Below are 21,287 nucleotides of genomic sequence, written 5' to 3'. Positions count from 1 at the left end.
TTTTAAACTCAAATTTTGATCCAAAAACTATCCGAACTCCACCCGAGGCCCCCGGGACCTCAACCAAACATACCATCAAGTCCTAAAACACGATACGAACTTAGTCGAGCCTTCAAATCATACCAAACAATATCAAAAATACGAATCACATCCCCTATTCAAGCCTAATAGAACCAAGGAAATCAAATTTCTACAAAAGACGTCGAAACCTATCAAATCACGTCTGATTGACCCCACATTTTGCACACAAGTCACAAATGACACCACAGACCTACTCCAACTCCCGGAACTCTAATCCGACCCCGGTAACCACAAAGTCCACTCTCTGTCAAACTTTTAAATTTTCAACTTTTGTCATTTCAAACCTAATTCAACTATAGACCTCCAAATCACAACCCGGACACGCTCTTAAGTCCAAAATCACCCAACAGAGCTAATAGAACCATCAAAACTCCATTCTGGAGTCGTTTACACATAACCCGTTTGGCCAAGCTGGAAAAATAAGCTTATTTTGAGAAGTGCTTTTTTCAAAAATACTTTTGGTGAGAAGCAGTTTGTGTTTGGCTAATTAATTTAGAAAGTACTTCTAAGCAGCAATTAGTGTTTGGTCAAGCATTTAAAAAGTGCTTCTAAGTGTATTTTTCTCAAAAGTGCTTCTAAAAAAAGTGCTTATGGAAAGAAGCTACTTTTTTCTGCTTCTCCAAAACCACTTCTGCTTCTCCTCAGAAGCACTTTTTTTCTCCTAAAAGCTTGGCCAAACACTTCAAATTTGGAAAAAAAGCATTCGAACTTGGAGAACCTTGGCCAAACAGGCTATAAGTGTCTCAATTCATTCCGAAACCTCACCGGACTCGAACCAACTACCCCAGTAAGTCACATAGCAGTTATAAAATACAAAATGAGTAGTAAATGGGGGAACGGGGCTACAACTCTCAAAACGACCGGTTGAGTCGTTACAATTATCTTATTTGTGTAATATGAGATGGTTTGTTTTCAGAAATGCAACACTATATGTCTTCATTTGTTTTTCCTTTCTTGTAAAGTGAATGTAAACAAGGACATGTTTAATTGGAATTTAGCATAAAGTACAATCACAATTAAAGCTAAAAATAACATATTGTATTAGATCCTACTTTGGTCAAAATAGCCATCAGAGAGTAATACACCACGAATAACTACATCGATAACTTGGTACAAATCATAAGTTAATATAGTTATATAAACATACTTCTAAGGAAATCTATATGAGAAGGTTCTCGAACCGGATATAGATATATCATATATATATATATTGGGAAATATAGTACGGGAATTTTGGAGACTTCATATAGTTAAGTAGATAAGAGCAAAAACATGATAGTTGAGGGGATTTTAGTATTCACTCTAAATTTAATCTAATTAAGAAAATAGTTAAGCAACCAATATGGGCAGTTTCAAAATTGGATTAACCAGTAGAATAGCCTGGAACTATCAAATGACTGCTCTACCATTAGGTGAGGTTATCAAAATGCTCCCAAAATGGTCAAATTAATCATGGAATGTTCCTGAAACTTCACGAGGGAACGCATTCGCATTTCGTTTTCACCAAAAAGCCCTCGCTTATTTTCCCTCCCAAAAACAATGTTTCCTTCTTCTCATTTCAATTTCAGTATCATATCTATAATCCATTCGTGATTATATTTACAAAAAGTAGTCAATATCTTCAGAGAATTTTGTCCTAGAAAAGAAAGATAGGTTTTGGAGTGCGAATCGAAACGAAAAAAGGGGAGAAATGTCACCAATAGTGGCTCCCTCTGCGGCGGCCAAACAAGCGGAACAACTGAAGCTAGATGGCAATAATTACTTCCAGAAAAATCGATTTGGAGCTGCCATCGATGCCTACACCGAGGTGAGAGAGCTCTTTTTAGCTTTTTAATCTTGCTTTTCATCCATTTATTTTCTTAATTTCTGAACGGATTTTATAGGCTATTACATTGTGCCCTAATGTTCCCATATATTGGACCAATCGTGCTTTGTGCCATCGGAAACGCAAGTAGGTGCTCACAATCTTTTTGATTTTTAGTGATATCTTATGAATATTCATTTGTCATCGTCATTTTTGGTTTATAGTGAGTGGACCAGAGTAGAGGAAGATTGTAGGGAGGCTATTCAGCTCGATCACACTTCTGTTAAGGTCTGTCTACTTGTACTATTTATGAATTTCACATTGGTGTTTTCATCCAGGGGTGGCTTAACAATGTTAGTGGCCTAAAGCAAAATTTTGTCGAGAGTTTTTTTTTTTTTTTTTTTGAAAAAAAAGTGAAATAGTAAAAAGTTCTAGCTTTTATATATGAATTCATGTGTAACTATGTTGCGGGGACTCTCCAAAACAGCCGCCGCACCCGTGTCGAATCCTCCAAAAATATACTATTTTTGGAAGATCTGATACGTACTCATAGACATATTCGGACAGTCCGAGCAATATAGATATGGGGTATATTTTATTTAAAGTCTATTTTTCTAGCTTTTTGAGATGAAAAGTTGTTAACAAATTTTTAATCAATTTTTTCTAATATTTTTTTTTATCAATTTGACAACATAGCTAATCAATTACATGGCTAAAAAGTTCTCTTTTCATTTTTATGAAAATCTTGTTTCTTCACCTTAAAATATTAAGTAAATTTTGAAGAAAATTAACTAAAGAACCTACTACTAATAAAAAAAAAAGGAGCCCCAAAATTTGGGGCCCTAAAGCCATTGCCTAAGGCTTTGGCCTTCAGCCGACAATGTTTTTATCTAATCGCTCAATCAACATTCATATTTCCTTTTGCCATTTTTTCTAATGTGTGATGATTATAATAACTAGCTTGAATCATGCTGCAAATTTGCTGAAATAGGAAAGGAGAGGGAAAGAGGTTGTTTGCAAGAAGTCTTATAGCCTGTTTGGCCAAGCTGGAGAAATCAACTTATTTTCAGAAATGCTTTTTTCAAAAGTGCTTTTGAAAAAATTACTTTTGGAGAGAGCAGTTTGTGTTTCGCAAATCACTTTGAAAAACACTTTTAAGCAATAATTTGTGTTTGGCCAAGCTTTTCAGAAAGTGCTTTTAAGTATCAAATTACGAATAAGGACATGAATAGATTTACTTAATAGTTAATATTATAAGTAAATAAATAATCTTAAAATTTGTTATTACAGGCAATAATTAAATCTTTTCATTTTATTTAAGTAAAATATGAAAATAAAATTTAAAAGTACTTAATTCTTTTAATATAAGTTAAATATATTAAAAATCATTCAACAAATATAAAAGCATTCACCCCTAAAGTCACTATATATTAGAAAGCTATCCTAAAAATAATAAGAAATATTTATACATTAATATCCTAAGTATTAGGTTTAATGGTTATTTTGGTATATATTTTATTAAGGGTATTTTTGGTAAGAAGAAAAGTCAAAACTGTTTTTGCTTCTGCTTTTGGGAAGAAGCTATTTTTTTCTGCTTCTCAGAAACTACTTCTGCTTCTTCCCAAAAGCACTTTTTTTCCCCAAAAAAGCTTGGCCAAACACCTCTAAGTTAGGAAAAAAAAGTGTTTTTGAGAAAAAAAAGCACTTTTGGCCTCTTGAGAAGCTTGGCCAAACATGCTATTAGTTTGAGCATTAGTTGCTTGTAATGAGCATTTCTTGCCATTTGTCAAAAAAATACTGAGAAGATATTCACGGGAACTATTATTAATTTTTAATTATTATTATTTCTGAGAATTGTTCATTTGTAAATTAAGTGTACAAATTGAGGCATCTGCAAGTTCAAAATTTTAGAAAATAAATTTAGCTTTTTAGAGTGTCGATAGAACCCTAAATGGAATCATGCTTACATTGTTTCAAATCTCTTGTTAATTCTCTGAAACTTTTAGCCTTTCTAAACTTGTGGAGCTAGAAATTCTGAGCTCTCTAAAGATAATAATGATTTGACAGGCACACTACATGCTAGGTCTTGCATTGCTTCAGAAAGAACAATATGCTGAAGGAGTAAGAGAATTAGCAAAGGTAAGGACACGTGTCTCTCTGAACATTTATTTTGCATATTTGTTTATGGACCCCAATGTTTTTGGAACTGAGGCGTAATAGTAATAGTTGTTGTATGTTTTCTTTTGGACCAGTCATGTATTACATAGCAATCATGCATTACCTGTTATATGTTCGATGTATTTCTTAGTTTAAGCAGCAGGTTTTAACTGCTTATAGAATCAATTGACTTGGCATTCATTTTTTCAAGCAGGCTTTTCTTGTGCTTCTCTTCCTCCTGGCATTATTACTTGTCTTTCTTGTTTTTACTTAATCAATCTTCATGCATTTAATTTGTATTCAGATTTATAGTAAATTTCTATATTATTGCTCATTTCTTGTGTGTTAGACTTTTTACATAATGAAAGTTAGTAGGCTTATTTGGTGGAAGACTAGATTTCTGAACCGTTTATGGTTTCCAATGTATTAGTTTCAGACTCTTTCTATGTTACCTTCTCAAATTTCAGACTCTTTCTGAAACTGAGTTGTGCGTGCCATCTTTGCGCAAGGGCAAATCCAATCCTCTTTTTCTTTTTCAAATTTTATTGGATGTCCCTGGAAGAATGATTCTTTCTGACTTATTTAACTCAATTTCATGAATGGCAGTTTTACCTTTATGCTTTGATTTAAGTAATTACTCCAGCCAGTACATTTTATGTAGCACCATTTCTTTATTAATCCTTTTCAAAAAGAATGACACCTTTCTGTATTTGAAAAGAAAGTAATTTTTAACTTTCCATTTTATCCTTAATGGCATGCTTTTATAGCAACAAAATCTCATTGCAGGTTTAAGACCGCAAGCTCGAAAAGTCTTGTTTTCTTTCTTAAACTCCGTGTCCAATCAAAGTACATCACATAACTTGAAACAGAGGCGTATATAGAATTTAGGATTATAGTGCTTTGCATAGATCCTTTAACCTTTCACCTAAAGTATAGTGCCACACTAATTATTCTATTAGAAACCAAACGTAGCATCTTTCTTGTTACTACTGGTTGATCATCAGCGGTAATATATTTCAGGAGTGCCTTTTTTAAGCTTTCCTAGAAATAGCTACTCCCTTTGTTTCAATTTGTTGGAACGTTTTCGAAGTACATGGGTCAAATTAACTAATTTTCGGTCTGAATTCGGGCATAGATTCTTTAAGTTTTTTGAAATAAAATTTACATATTTTTACATAAAAAGTACTATATGTCACAATAGATAAATTCAAAATATTTAAATACTATTTGCAAAAAACATGGTAAAAGAAAACCTTGTTTGACTCCCAAATAGTAAAAGATTCATTCTATTTGAAACGGAGGGAGTATTAGACAAAGAACAAGGAATAGATGGAGAAATCTTTTGCAAGGATTATACTAATTTATGTGTTTGAAGATTTGTTTTTTTTTTCTTTCTGGAAGGTGGATTGTATTTGCTCAGTTTTACATTTCAAATGCACATAATACGAATCTGTTGCTGGAATGCAATTTAAGAAACCTGAGATGTGAAACTGGGAAAAGGTGAGAATACCAAATTAAGTAATTGACTAAGTTGGCTTTCAAAGGAGAGGTTGTTGCAGCTTGAATAAAGTCAGTATTAGAGTAGGTTGTGATCACCTAGATGATGAAAGCTGAAACTAATGATAAACTTATTGATCCCACTACGGCATTGAAAATTTCCATGAGAAAGATCAACAAATTTTTTATGTGAAGCTAAGTAGCTGATAGTTAAATCGAAAGAGTGTATCTAATTCCAGGAGAATTACAAAATACTGCTCCAGGGGTTAGCTCAATTGGCAAAGGTTGAGGGACTTGTGTCTTAGGTCACATGTTCAAGCTCTGCACCAAGCGAACTAACTCTGATACTTAAGCGGAGAAGAGTAGAGTGGCGGGCCCATCATCCCGATTTTAGAAGGCTGTGGTTGGCCTCGGCTCCAGATGAATTTCTTGGTCATAAGAAAAAAAAAATTAATAACAAACTATCACTCTGCCAGGGGGAAACTTCATTTATTTAGTCCAATAAATATAAAATTAGACCAAGAAACTAAAGTTGCTAATTGGTTGAAGGAGAGCTTGGGAAACAAGTTAAAGAACTATACTCTTGTCATCCAAATGACTACAAGTATGTTCTGACTTGAGTAGGAAAAAACATCTCTACTTCTAGAAAACAAGTAAAGAGTCTGGCATATCTTATTTTAATGTTTTGTCAAATAACAGCCAACTTGTAGTGACATTTCAGTTGCTCTTATTTTTGTTCCCAATAATTACTAGAGAAAGTAGAAATTGTTCCATCAATTTGTGCACTCTTTCATGGATAAAAATTGGCTATAGACATCTTCTCGTATTTGTATATTTACTAGTTTGGATGAGTAATTTATTTTCTTCAGTAGATATTACTCAACTGTTTGTTTCTATCTTTTTGTGTATTCTATTATTGGAAGTCTAATGAATCTTCTTAGGCATCATAGTGCTTGGGCTGATTAAGATTTTTTTTACATTTATATTCAACTTTTGATGCTCATGAATAATTATTCTTAATTCTCCTAGAAGCTGTCTGGTCATTGGATTATTCATTATGGAACTACCTTCTAAATTTTTTTTTTTTTAGAGAATGGAACTAAATTATCACGATATTTGTCGGAGACAATAGATAATATTGTTGTCAAGCTGATGTCTTCCTACTAATTTAATTTAATATAGTAACCTTAAACTGTATCTGATCAAACCAAATATAATTATCAAAATCCAGAACTTCCACTATCAATATACTTTGATTTTTATTTATAAGTAAATTTTTTTTTTTTAAATAATGTCTTGGGTAAAAGTCTATTATCTTTGCATATAAATTTAATAACAGTAGTATGGGCTACACTTGCGAGGCACGTGACATAGAGACTAATATATATATATATATATATTTCCTCGTTGTGCCTTCTTTAGCTAAAGACCACACAATAATTGTGCTTTTGCGCTTAAAGCTCCCGTAGACTTGGACCGTTTTTTATCACTTTTATATATATATATATATATATATATATATATATATATATATATATGTATGTATGTATATTTGTATATGTAATGCAAGAAAGAAGTGAATTTCATTCATAATGATTTCGTCAACAATTAATATATCTTTTTGCCAATCATATGTATTGTTTTGTACCGGTTTATTCAAGATAGAACTTATAGGCAATGAGGCACACGCCTTAGTGCCTTGCCTATACTGAAGCGCAACCTAAGTGACGCGAAGTGCATACCCTGAGCTTTTTTAGCTTCAGGGCTTAAGCGCGCCTTAAATGAGCCTTTGACAATACTGATGCCAAATGAGCGGAGAATTGTACACACGGTTAAGACATACAAGAAAAAAAGAGGTACTATCGTGGTACTAAACTTACAAGTTATACAGTGGAACTTTATGAAATAGTGATAGCACAAAGTTACCTTTTACTTGTCAAAAAAGTGACAACACAAATTGAAGTATTAATAGGGAACAGAAGATTAGTTTGAACTTATGCCTTGTTCATATAGAACATATGTTTATGTATGTGAAGACAATTGATTTAAATTTAAAGGAATAGAAAAAAGGATCTACATAATACTCATTGGCCTAGATAAAGTTGCTTGAGAAAAAATTAATTTATATCAAATATATAAATGCCTAAAGGATGTGTACGAAGATCAAGTGTGAGGACAGTAGAAGGATATACATAGGAGTTTCTATAACTATGGGTTTAAATCAAGAATTTGTCTTGAGCTCATACTTCCCTGCTCTAGTAATGGTGCATCCTATTTGCAAGTTGATGCTATATTGATTGACGAAACCAGAGCAAGAGTCAACCAAAAGTTGGACGTGTGAGGAAGCACTCTAGAGAATAGAAGCTTTGGATAAGTGGAAGTAAGATGGAATGTACTCTGCATTTAGCTGTCACAGGAAAAATGAAGTTGAAGTAAAGCATGCGCAATTATGGTATTTCGATGTAGACAATTGAGATATTTAGGCTCAATTTTCCAAGAAAAAGGTATGATTTATGAAGTTTTAACACATAAAATCAAAAATGGATGGGTGAAACAGAGGGTGTTATGCAATTGGAGGATACCTACCAAGCCGAAATTCAATTTCTAGAGAACAATTATTAAACTAGAATGAATGATATATTCACAAGATGAGTATCATGGAAATACAGATGTTAAAGATAAATTTAGTGTCACAGGTAGATTAGATTAAAAGTGGTATCTTTTGTTTGAGGGTTGAACAACATAGTAGACAAAACAAGAGATCTCCAAAGATGATCTGGTGATGTCTTAGACAGACCTACTATGATAATGGAAGGTGCTGATTGCCCAAGGGGGAAGGTAGACTTACATTTCTATGTGAACATAGCTAGTAATGGCACCCGATGGAAGTAAAGAATCCACATGGACAATACTAATTAGTTAGAACTGAAGTTTTAGTTGTGGTTATCTTACATCACGTGTGAATTTAGAAAATCTCTAGTTTTAAAGAATAGCTAATATGAAGTGGGGGAACAAGAGCATCTTTACAGTGAAAGAATGCTATAAGCAGATTTATACTCAGAATCAGGTATTTGACCCAGACCCTTGGCCATGGAGACTAATATAGAAGACTAACCTACCTACCAAGGTTATTTGTTTCAGTTGGATTGCTCTATAGGAAGCCTGCTTAACACAAGATAATCTCAATAGAAGAGGCTTCCAACCAGTAAACAGATGTTACATGTGTAAGGAAAGCTCAAAGAACGTCAGTCACGTACTTTTGCATTGCCCAGTTGCCACTGATATGTGGAACATGTTTTTTTGTCTTTTTGGCTTGAACTGGGTCATGCCATTGCATATAAAAGAGGCATACACAAGCTGGAGTCTTTGGAGAGTTGATAAGGCCATTAAGAAGATCTGGTTGATGATTCCTGCAGTTATTTTTTTGGAGTTTGGAATGAAAGGAACCAAAGATGTTTTGATGGAATCTCAACTCCAAAGCACAATCTTAAAGCTAATTGTTTGCTTATCCTTTTTAGCTGGGTTAACTCCTGTAATTAGCACTGACCACTTTTTGGACTTTGTTAGCTCCCTAGTTATAGCTTAACGCATTCTAAAGGGGCTTACAAACTCTTGTTTTTATGTATTTTTGTCTTCTGATTTTGTAACTATGCATCTACTTGATTCCTTTCTAATGAAATGCCTTCATCAAAAAAAAGAATAGCTAATTTGAAGAAACAAATTACGGAGCCGTGGAATGATACAGCTTCAAGTAGATTGGAGTAGATGCAGAGAATATATATGGTTGACCCCAACTAATTGGACACCGAGGCATAGCTGATGATACGGTTGGGTTTTGTATGAACAGGATTGTGCTACAAAATTTGAACCCGTGACCTCAAGGTTATGACCCTTGCGAGCTACCAAACTGTTGTATAAGTTATTTTAGAATATAAGCTTTTATTTTGTGAGGGAGTATTTTTCTTTATTGTCTGACGGAGTAAAAAGTACTCGAAAAGTACTCCCTCGGTCAATTAAGGCTTAAGCTATTCCTAAAGATCTATATGGATCAGTGCAGAGTTTTTTTTACTAACATTGTGGATTAAGGGGTGTGAGGAATGCTTCAGAATTTTATTATCTGCCTTGCAAAACTTTGGTGCGCTTAGTGCATAAGAAAGCCCCTTGTCATCTTCCCCTTTAGCTTAGGTCCATCTTGAGGTGATCTGGTACTCTAGTGCAATAACAAGTGTTGAACCAAGGATGGCTCGACTACTCGAGTGAAGCTGCAATTTTTTTTCTAAGAAAAATTACCCTCTGATACTTTAGGTCATATTATCTTAGCAGTTGTCATTGCTGATTACAGATAACATCTCATAATATGAGCAGGATAGTCTGTTACAAAGGAAATAAAACTACTTCATTTTGAGTCGAAAAGTAAAAAGCATGCTCGAGTCACTTTGAGCATATGTTGTCCTGGTTTGTTAATCATCATGCGAACTATCAGTGTCTTAAATCTTGAGTCAGTTCTTGGCACAGGAAGCCAATTTCTAATCCATCACCATTGAAATTCAGAACTTCTGTCCATTAAGGTTCTGGCACAAATGATTTATTGATTTATTTTTGTGGGTATAGCACGACTTTTGTAAAGAAGTTTGTATGAATATATTTTCTGCTGTAGTTATCATGAGTATGTTCAAAAGATGATTCTAGGATATTCATCTTGCTTAATTATCTTTTGGTATAACTGTTTAATGTATCAATGGTAGGCATTGGATCTTGGAAGAGGTGCTAATCCAAAGAGTTACATGGTTGAAGAGATCTGGCAGGAGCTTGCAAAAGCAAAATACTTGGAGTGGGAGCATGAATCTTCAAGACGCACATGGGAACTTAAGAAACTGAAGTAATGACCCTTGCTTTAAAACTTCTAAATTTGCTTTACTTTCCTGGTTGTCACAGCAATTACCCATTGTTCTCTTGTATATGTACATCAGAGAAACCTGTGAGTCAGCTCTCAAGGAGAGACATGAGCGTGATAGCTCTCAGATAGAAGGGTTCATAGATAGATCGACATCCCTGTTGAAGCAACTGGACGCTTTAGGCAGGGTTTTCAGGAAAGCTGCAGAAGATGATACTCCCACCGAGGTCAGTCTTTGGGCTTTATTTCCTTAACTGATTTCTCTATAGTGTGTGTGTGTGTTGTGTTGTCCTCTGATACCTGCTGAGAATTAACAGGTACCCGATTACTTATGTTGCAAGATCACACTTGACATTTTTCGTGACCCTGTCATCACGCCCAATGGGGTTACATATGAAAGGGCAGTGATCCTTGACCATCTGGAGAAGGTAAAATTGGTTCATCCACTGCTTTGGCTCGAAGTTTTCGTTGTATGTTCTATTAATATTTCCTGTATGTGGCAAATTAGGTGGGAAAGTTTGACCCGGTCACACGAGAACCCCTTAAACCATTTCAGCTGGTGCCAAATTTGGCTATAAAAGAAGCAGTGCATGCATTTCTGGATAAGCATGGCTGGGCATACAGGATGGGTTGAACCTTTTCTTGGTATGGTTGATATTGGTTGATTTATGTCGACTGGGTCTCATTGTTGGATGCCATATCCAGCCTTATTTATCAGTAACCCTGGTTTACCATCTAATGATTGTTCTTACAGTTGTACAGGAGTTCTTTTGTGATGGCTTATTGGTGTTCATCAATTGTACAGTACTCGTAGCCAGTGTTTAGTGGTCTTTTTTTTGTCCATGATGTTATAGTGATCTTGTTTATTACATGAAAGGATATTCTTAAGCATTAATTGATAGACAATTTGTTTCCATGTGGGGAAAGACGAACTGAATTACTTCTCTTAAATGGAGCATATACAAAGTCTTGAATCTTGGTTTCACCTTGCGTTTATGTGCTGTTTCTGATATTGGACCTGACCAATGGTCAGTGACCATTTAGAAATCTCTGGCTAGTTGGGTACCGAATCCAGTCTACAAGAGTAGATATTGATTTTATTACAATCAGAAGAATGATTAGTCATTGTTGATCATCTTGTATTTCTTCTTTGATTGGTGCCAGTTAATAATTGATTTACGAGTTATATTATGCAGCTTTTGTCTGTCAATTTAAGTGTATAGTAATATTAGTGGCCATGATTTTCCCATGGAATCTTCATCTCCATTATATTAAATATGCCCAGAGACAGGGAAACAGAATTCTACTTTATCCTTGGCTGCATTTTTGTCGCGAAGCTTGAAAGAACGTGGTCTAGTATTGTCATCATATCAAACCATCAAACGGGTAATATGTTCCCTATTAGTACGGGCGGAAAAGTGTAGGGTGTAAAGCAACAGAGTCCCTAAGAGATTTGTAGTCCTAGTTTCTCGCTTGTAAAGTCAGGCTGTGGTGAGACCCCCATCTTTGACTAGCTTTTTCTTACTTATTGCAGTGTTATCCTTCTAGTAAAAAACTAGTAACTCAATGAGTTTGTAGTAAGTATTTGAATTTGAAGTTAAATTTCATTAATAAGTATTGAAATTGTATTTGGACATGAGTTTCAAGTTGAAGATTTGTGAATTGAATATATTATTTCACTTGAAATACTTACTTCGGATGTTGAAGACCCCCTTTTTCCTCATTTGATCACCCCACTTGTTATGAAGCTTCGGGGTATCAGTAAAACTTTTCATTATTAGTAAATACGGATGAAAAAAAATCAGTATTTGCAAATACTGAAATACTTATTATCTATGGCCTAAAGCTACACATTAACAAGCCCCATTGGGAGGTTGGTTTCAGCCTCGTCCGCAACAGTAAGTCAAATGTGTTATCCCAAAAGCCGCAGGTCCACTAGCTTCATCTCTTAAGTGGTAGCTAAATCTGATTTTTTTGGTGCCTGTCGGCAAATTAAAAAATTGGAAAAGGAACAGCGAACAACTTTCTGTATAAATTTTGTATAATAACAGAGGAACCAATTAAATGTCTAAAATAGTTTGATGTTATATTTATTGTCCTAAAGTAGTAACTGGAGAAAGGGACATCACCATTGATTTTAAGTGAATTTTAAACTTGCCAACTGGAGTTACGCGCTTGGCTAGTTGCTTTCATTTGGGAGGCGCTGATGTGTTTTAGCATGGTCGTTGATTAGATTTGGAAAGTAATTCCACAGTAATAACGCGTCTAATTACCTTCCAATACGTGAAAGTGAAAGGAGTCGGAGCACTAACATTTTCTTCATTATTAGCTTTACAAATAATTAACTCTAATCGAAATAGCTGGATTCCATAGCTCATTCATACTTTTATATGAACTACTTTTGCAAGTGCAAAAGAGTGATTTGGAAGCTTGTCTGTTACTTCGAGGAAACTAAATGCATCAACTTTAAACTAATTCGTCTTCAAACCCACCTTCTAAATTGAATTGTTCAAATCAATTCAGATATATATTGTTTTTAGGAGTTTAAGTTATATACGTCGTTAATGTATGAATTTTATTTTTACTATTAAGTCAACCAAATAATATCTATAGACAAGCATCCTTAAAATGTGAGATTTTTAATTTTAAAAATATGATGAATTGCCTACTACAACAATAAAAAGGACTTAATAATCTAATATATATAACTTAAGTTCCTTTCTAAAAACAATGTTATCCCCTTATGAAGAGAATTGCATAGTTCAAGACGTCTAAGATTTTCAAAGTTAGCCATGGCCTTAAGATAATGGGAATATGAGATCTTTGCTCTTGCATTCAAGATTCCTCATGCCCTGGTTTGTATTAGTGTAATCCCAATCACTTGAAATAAAATAGTAATACAAAAAGTGGTCCAAAACCACTTAAATAATAAGTTGTACAGTTTGTTATCTTCCTTGATTTGTCTGCCCAAAAGGCTTTTTGCCTTGTGCCGACAGTTTTGTGAGGCTACCTGCGCTTTAAGTTTTTCATTTTACTACAACGGAACCAATAACCAAAAAACAAATACGAATAGAACATCTGATAACCCCTTTACTTGGTGAGATTTTAAACCGCAGCAAAATTTAAAGAAGTAAACACTTGAATAAGTCAAGGGGATTCAATACATAGTATATATACATTACAAAAATAATTGTTACCTATTTAAACAATTTATTTTTCTGAAAAAAGGGTATCAGTTGACATCTCTTGGAGCTATGTAGCTCCGCCACTGATTCTAAAATATATGATTCATCAGGAAAGTCGTAACAATTATTTTTTTCTCTATAACAAAATTATTAGTTAGTCGTTGAATTTCTTTGTGACATTCCTCTTTTATATGAATCATTAATATTTCTTTCTTGGAGTCACTCCCCTATTGATATAATTTCGTCTCTCAAGAAATAACTGGACCAAGCACAATTTGCATAAGGCTTTGTAATTCAGCTGTGCCAACCGAAATACACCATATGCAATATTAATTTGTGAAAATAGCACGGACTAGTCAGTTTTTGAATTGGTAATTGAAAAATAATTAGCGTTTCTAAAGTCATTAAAAAATAGTCACTATGCTGAACATGGAAAATTCCAGCATATTATGTTGGAATTCCAGGACACAGAAAGTTCCAGTATATGCTGGACATTGGAGTTCATGCGTATAAACTTAAGGCATATTATGTTGGAACTCCATCACATTATGCTGGAATCTCATATGTAAAAAATTCGAACTCTGGCATATTAAGCTGAAATTCTCTGCATTTTAAAAATATTTTTGTTCAAATTTTATTTTCACATGAAAAATGGCTAAATTTTGATTACTTTTGAAATCGTGGCTATTTCTCAGTTATCCGTTATAAATCTGACTATTTGTGATTTTTTCCTATTAATTCCCGCGCTTCGATCTGAGTGGTTGATAATGCAAGAAAGTATGATGATAATATAGGTCTGCAATTATGCTCATTTAAGTCTTTTTTGTTCTCTTCCATCATAGGGAACAACAAAAATAAATCTAGAATTATATGTTAAATTAATAACTTTAGGTATGGGCGGTCTCTGAACAGTAGAATGAGGGAAAAGCCGAAATAGAAGGGCTTTTCTTGAGACTGAAATAATGGAAGATAAAGTTACAAGCACATTAGGTTGCAATTTCATCCTCGTTGAATTTCTTCTTCTTTTTTTGGCAGCATTTGAATGTGGCTTATGTACTTACCCTCGACGAGAAACAGACAACTTAGGAAACTTGGAACAAAAAAGAAAAGTTCTACCTTTTTCAGTCCCAATGCTAAATCAAGTGGACAACAATCAGCTAATAAAATATAATTAGTCTTATCATTGCCTAACATGATAATCAATTCCAAAAATTAGGCTACTGCACTTGGTGTTGCTAAAATCAAGCCTAAATCATCCCAAAATCAGTGGTGAACTGCAATAATCGCGTCCAGATAACAGTCCAACAGCTGAACAGTATATGCCAAAATAAACATGATAGCTGGGTTATCATTAATCAGGTAACTAAACCTTTACCAATAAATCAATCAAGTTGATACAAAATCGATTAGTATGAATCAACCAACTATACCAATGTCATTCGTTTGACTATATAAATCCACCAAATTTAACCACGGAGTGGTTTTCCCCTCTACTACCATTCTTTACCTTTTTCTTCTTTTCTGAGTGAGCAGACATTGAGAGTATAAAATAGTTACAACTTAGAACTTGCAATAAATAAGTAAAAGTTTATTCCACGTTATCATTTTGCTATTTACTCATTTTTGTTCCATGCTTACATTTGCATGTTTGTGGTCCAAAATCATATATTTCCCTACGACATGAAAACTTTTTCACGAGACAAGGATGAAAAAATTAATACAAAAAAATGGGTCATATAAAATGAGATATAGAAAAGAATCTATATACGATATAAATTAATGGAAAAGTTGATACATATAAATTTTTCTAAAATAATTGATGGAACTTGTATGGGCGAAAAGCTTTGTTTCACGCATTTGACCTGGTCAACAGTGATAAATCATTTGAAGACTGTGACGTGTAAATGCTATGACGTATCAACCTGAGCCCAAAAGGCCGAGGTCGTATGAAGAGCACAAATTGTCGTTGAGGTCAAGGTGGTTTGATGGAAGACGAGGACGAGGACGAGCCTCCGTCTTCGGCACGCAGTAACAGCTAGTTTTGGGATTTAGATTCCCTAGAGAATATTCTAGTGAATATTCCTTTCTATTGTACTATCTAGGATTTTGTGGCCTTGTACTCTTATAAATAGGAAGAGATGCAAGTTCCAGAAGGAGATCAAACATTTTTGTAAAGAACATCATTGACATTCTCTGGGAAAGATTCTCTCTTTATTGAATACATACATTGCATACTTTACACTCCTTTTTCTTTGACCTTTCTCTCCCGATCTAAAAAGAATCGGAATATTCAACTGTTTATCACCATCTATTATTGTCAGGAAATTTAGTGAAAAATCTCACCCTTGTCGGGCGAACCTCATTCCATTTATTACCTAAAAGTCATTTAATATCATTAATTGCTTTCTTTTACGTTTTCATGCCTTCATTGCTACATCATTGTTCTAAGATAATCTCATGTGATACCATGCATTAAATACTCGCCATAAAAGCACTAGATCTACTATTGAATTTTATTATCGACTTTGATTAACCCTCCCTTTTTTTTTATAAATATAATTTTATAAAAACCTAGATTTAAATTTTGGGTCATACAATTTGGCGCCGTCTGTGGAGATTTATTAGTCAAACTATTAGTTTTCATTTGGATCTACAACTTTTGTGACTTGTTAACTAACATACTGTAGAGTAGGGGTGTTCAAAACCGAACCGAAACCGAAAACCGAACCGAAACCAAAGCTTAATGGCTTATTGGTATCGGGTTAACGGTTTAACGGACAGGGAACAGATTGAAGTTTTTTTATTAACGGCTTATCGGTTTGGGGGTGAATTATTCAATTTTCTTAACGGATAATCCGTTAACCCGTTAAGAATATATATATATATATATATATATATATATATATATATATATATATATATATATATATATATATATAAAATATCAAAAACCTTTCACTTCTTCCAGTACTTTATCTCTAAGTTCTAACGCCTAATTCCTAAATAATCAGAACCCTAATGCCTAAACTTCAACCAGCAGCCGCCAGCAGAATTATGGTTCTCTTTATTCGACCATAATTCAACTAGCTTCAGTAGAAATTCAACCAGCACTCCAACAGCCACCCGCAGTACTCTATCTCGTCGACTTCCAGGCTTCCAGCACTCTATCTTAGTGCCCTAGTATGAAGAGCAAGCTCATATTTTTGCTTTTTAAAATTATAAATATGGATCCATCACAGCCTTTGTGTTAATTATTAATATATTGTTAATGAACAAGAAACAAAGGGAAGGACCGCACGTTTATTGTAATTTTGCTTCGTTTGTGCTATGAATAAATTAATAAAAGCTTAGATACCATTATATTTAATGAGCTAAACTACTGAAATTGTTCCTTTGCATCTAAACCCAGGCAATCAGATAGTTATCTCAATGAAATTTGATATCCTTGTATGATCCATGTTATAGCTAGCAAAAGTTACAGTGACATATCCATTAGAACTACTTTTTCCTTAATTACATCATATCATAGTCTGCTTTGGGATGTAATGTAGACTACAATGTGTTCTACTTTTTTCACTCTACACCACATGACACACTACATCATTCTTATGTAGGCGTTAACAAAATTTGTATTCTGGACTCAATGTATAATTTTCTATTCTGAATTTGTATGCTAGGCGGTCAACAAACAATTAATGCACGCAATATAGATTGAATTAGGCCGATAAACCGCCCGATAAGAGCTAAACCGATACCAGTCCGCCCGATATCTTATCGGGTGGCTAGCGAATTAATACATTTAAAAGTCGATAACCGTTAAGCCAAACCGTTAAGAGTAATTAACCGCCCAATCCGTCCGATAAGCAGCCCTACTGTAGAGTTATCCTTTTTCTCTTTGCATACAAGGATTTCATGGTAGGTAACTAAGGAAAGGGAACAAGAGCAGCAGACAACGTCCCTCTCAACCTAATGAGTGCCATCGATGAAGGGTATGAAACTCAAGATGAAGAAGTAACCCCCACGGCATCCCCCAGGTTAGGGAAGTCGCCGACACCCTTCTGTAGCACAACCAAACCAAACGGAAATGAGGCTTCCACGTCTGCGGAAGAAGGTGCACCCCCCGCCATGAAGAAACTCCTCGAGGCTTGGTTAAATGACACTTTAGTCAGCGTGATGAGCAAGCAGGCCCCGTGCACGACCGTGAAAACCTCGAGGATCCATGCAGCACAGCGTAGGAACAAGTGAGGCGACCAACTGTACCCTCCTACTTCAGGTAATACCCCTACAATTGCTGGCAGTGTAGCTGACATCAACCTCGCCATCATGTTAAAGAGAATGGAAGAAATAGAGAACGAGAACATGGCGCTCAAGGAACAGATGAAGGAGCACCAAGAACGGGTAGATAAGATACCTGGTGCCCCTAAATTGTTACCAAAAAGAGATGCCAGCAGGTTCGTGGAACAACCATACAGGGAAGAAGTAGCTCCTCATGCCATACCAAAAACTTTCAAAATGCCCCCGTACCTTAGAATCTACGACGGAACTACTGATCCCGAGGACCACGTGACCCACTATGTCACCACCATGAAAGGCAACGACCTCACCAAAGAACAAGTGTCCTCCATCTTGTTGAAAAAATTGGCGAAACCCTCACAGGAGGGACGTTTACATGGTATTCGCAGCTGCCAGCCTATTCCATAGAAACATTCGAAGAGATGGCGGACAATTGCACTGCATGTTGGAGCCAAGAAAGTTGAAACAAGGGTAAATGATATCTTCACCATCAGACAATCCCAGGGGAAGGACTGAGGGACTTCTTAGCCCGATTCAACAGGGTGATGATGACCTTACCAAATGTCTCTGAGGGAATGACCATGGTAGCCTTCCAAAATGGGATGACCGGAGAAGGTTCAAAGGCGACTAGAAATCTACTATGCCAATTGATGAAGTGCCCACCAGCTACCTGGGATGAGATCCACAATGCCTACTATGTCGAGGTTAGGGCATATGACGAAGACCTCAATGGGCCAATCCGACGACTCACCTCAGTGCAATCTAAACCTAAGAGGGAACATAGGGACAACACAAGGAGAGACCCACCATTGCCACAATAAAACAGAGATCTGCATTAACTTTATATCAAGACACCCCCCACCAGCTTCCGCCGCGAAGAAGTTCTTTCTAGGCCGATCAGACATCCACAGAAACGATCGAGGTATGGCCCCCTTACTATCTGCTCATAACTTTTGTGCGTCACCTACAGAGGTGGTCTATGCACTCGAGAAGCTCGGAACAAAGGTAAAGTGGCCCCCAAGGATGAGGTACGACCCAAGCACTAGGAAGTCGGACGCCTTCTGTGAGTTCTACCAAGTCCGTGGGCACAAGACGGAAGACTTCCATGCTCTAAAGTTAGAAGTGGCGAACCTGCTGCTATAAGGACACCTCAAAGAGTTGCTCGGCGAAAAAGGTAGGAGCACCTTAGAAAAAGGTCGAGAACGCCCAGGCCCGCCAAAGCCTCTCTCTCCTGCTCACACCATCAATATGATTATTGGGGGGCAGTGATGACGCCTCCATCAACGGCATCAAGTTCACCGCCACTCACAAAATCAAGAGATCGATGACCCGCGAACGGTATGATGGCCTTGAAGAGGGTATCATCTTCGATGAGTTAGATGCCAATGGTTTGACTTTCTCTCACAATGATGCACTTGTCATTACTTTACGTATTCTTGATACTGATGTTAGGAGAATATTGGTGCACGATAGAAGCGGAGCGTGCATCATCCATCTTCGAGTCCTCGCACAGATGTGACTCGAGGATATGATGATATCGCGTTGCATCACGCTAACTGGTTTTAACAATGCAGTTGAACAAACTTCAGGCGAGATCACACTCCCTCTCCTCGTCGGTGGGGTGACGATGGAGACCACGTTCCACATCATGGATCAGGACACGACATACAATGTCGTCATAGGTTGACCATGGATACAACCCATGAGGGCAGTCCCCTCCAGCATGTACCAAGTGATCAAGTTCCCGACCCCCTGGGAAATATTCAGCATACGAGGAGAGCAACACACATCCCGGGAATATTATCGGATCGCCCTGGACAACACGACTACCCAACAAAAGAAAGAAAAATAAAAATAAGCATAGCAATTAACATGGACGAGGTCACTACAGGTTGAAGCCAAAGACACCATTATTGACCCAGAAGCGGTCAAAGATGCAGGATAGGCCATAGAGGACCACAATCCCGTTCACCTATATCAGAGAGATCCTAGTAAAAAGGCCTACATCGGTTGCAAACTCAAAGACCCAAGTAAATTTAGTCAATTCTTAATAGCTAATGCAGATTTGTTTGCCTTTAGCCATGCAGATATGCCAGGCATCCCCAAAGAGATAGCCACACATAGGTTAAATGTTGACCCCTAATACCCCCAGTAAAGCAGGTTCGATGAAAGTTCAACTCCACCATCAACGAGGTCATCCACGAAGAAGAGGAAAAGTTGTTGGCCAATGGCTCTATTAGGGAGTCGAAGTATCCCAAGTGGATTTCTAACGTGGTAATGGTTAAAAAAGAAAAAACAGGAAATGGAGGATGTGCATGAACTTCACCGATCTGAACAAAGCATGTCCAAAGTATTTATTCCTATTACCACACATCGATCAGCTCATTGACGCCATAGCGGGACATGAGCTATTGAGCTTCTTTGATTCCTACTCAGGCTATAACCAGATACTCATGGAAGAAGAGACCAGGAGAAAACTACATTCATCACTTACCGGGGAACGTACTGCTACAAGGTCATGCCACTCGGGTTGAAGAATGTGGGGGCTACTTATCAAAGGCTAGTCACGAAAATGTTCACAGACCAGCTCGGTAAAACCATGGAGGTATACATCGATGACATGTTGGTTAAATCCTTGAGGGTCGAGGATCACATCGACCATCTGAAAGAAGCATTCGAGATATTGAGGAAATACGGGATGAAATTGAAACCCGAGAAATACGCATTTGGCGTAACTTAGGGTAGGTTTTTGGGTTTCCTGGTATCACAACGCGGAATCGAAGTCAACCAAGATTAGATCAAAGTTATCAATGGGATATTGGAACATCTAACCACCAAGAAAATAGTCTGAAGACTGACGGATTGAATTGCCGCCCTGTCCAGATTCATCTCAATATCGTCCGACAAGTGCCACAAGTTCTTCAACGTACTCAAAAAGGATAGCATGCTCGAATGGATGCCTGAATGTATACAAGCACTAAAGGAACTCAAGGAATACTTGTCATCGCCACCCTTGCTCTCAAAGCCCGAGCCTGGGGAACGTCTCCTCGTCTACCTTGTTGTTTCAGAAGTAGTGGTAAGTGTTGTCCTAGTTCGAGAAGACGAAGGTACGCAATCTCCAATATATTATATTAATAAAACACTTATCGACACCGAGACGAGTTATCATCACCGTAAGAAACTGGCTCTGGCCCTTGTCGTAGCTTCGAGAAAGCTCAGGCCATACTTCCAGTGGCATCCAATTTTGGTCATCACCACATTCCTTTTAAGAAGCATACTACACAAACCCGAGTTGTCGGGGAGGCTGGCCAAATGGGAAATCTAGCTAAGCGAGCATGGCATTACTTACCAGCCTCGTACAACAATAAAATCACAA

At 36.3% G+C, this 21,287-nt stretch overlaps 1 protein-coding gene across 3 annotated transcripts; it reads left to right on the top strand.

Moving 5' to 3' along the window:
- Positions 1-1,447: 1,447 nt before the first annotated feature.
- Positions 1,448-11,418, top strand: LOC104109885 (E3 ubiquitin-protein ligase CHIP-like). 3 transcript variants are annotated; one of them, XM_009619260.3, is made up of 9 exons: positions 1,448-1,888; positions 1,965-2,032; positions 2,110-2,173; positions 3,953-4,024; positions 10,285-10,418; positions 10,510-10,660; positions 10,751-10,861; positions 10,942-11,078; positions 11,188-11,418. In XM_009619260.3, exons 1-8 carry the CDS (start codon positions 1,772-1,774, stop codon positions 11,065-11,067), a joined length of 843 nt encoding a protein of 280 aa, XP_009617555.1. In that variant the 5' UTR covers positions 1,448-1,771; the 3' UTR covers positions 11,068-11,078; positions 11,188-11,418. The 3 variants fall into 3 exon arrangements, with proteins under 3 accessions (XP_009617555.1, XP_009617554.1, XP_009617556.1); XM_009619259.3 differs by having other exon boundaries at positions 1,449-1,888; positions 10,942-11,418; XM_009619261.3 differs by lacking the exon at positions 3,953-4,024 and having other exon boundaries at positions 1,451-1,888; positions 10,942-11,418.
- The last annotated feature ends 9,869 nt before the right edge of the window (positions 11,419-21,287 follow it).

The sequence above is a fragment of the Nicotiana tomentosiformis genome, chromosome 1, assembly GCF_000390325.3.
Source record: "Nicotiana tomentosiformis chromosome 1, ASM39032v3, whole genome shotgun sequence".
Lineage (NCBI taxonomy): Eukaryota > Viridiplantae > Streptophyta > Magnoliopsida > Solanales > Solanaceae > Nicotiana > Nicotiana tomentosiformis.
The sequence above is the reverse complement of the archived record's forward strand: the minus strand, read 5'-3'. Positions and strand labels throughout refer to the sequence as shown.

What these genes read in the sequence shown, in the direction of transcription:
- LOC104109885 (XM_009619260.3), top strand. Translation starts at nt 1,772, where the DNA reads ATGTCACCAATAGTGGCTCCCTCTGCGGCGGCCAAACAAGCGGAACAA. An exon ending in TGGGAACTTAAGAAACTGAA is followed by an intron (nt 10,419 to 10,509) that starts GTAATGACCCTT and finishes TATGTACATCAG; the next exon opens with AGAAACCTGTGAGTCAGCTC. An exon ending in TCCTTGACCATCTGGAGAAG is followed by an intron (nt 10,862 to 10,941) that starts GTAAAATTGGTT and finishes GTGGCAAATTAG; the next exon opens with GTGGGAAAGTTTGACCCGGT.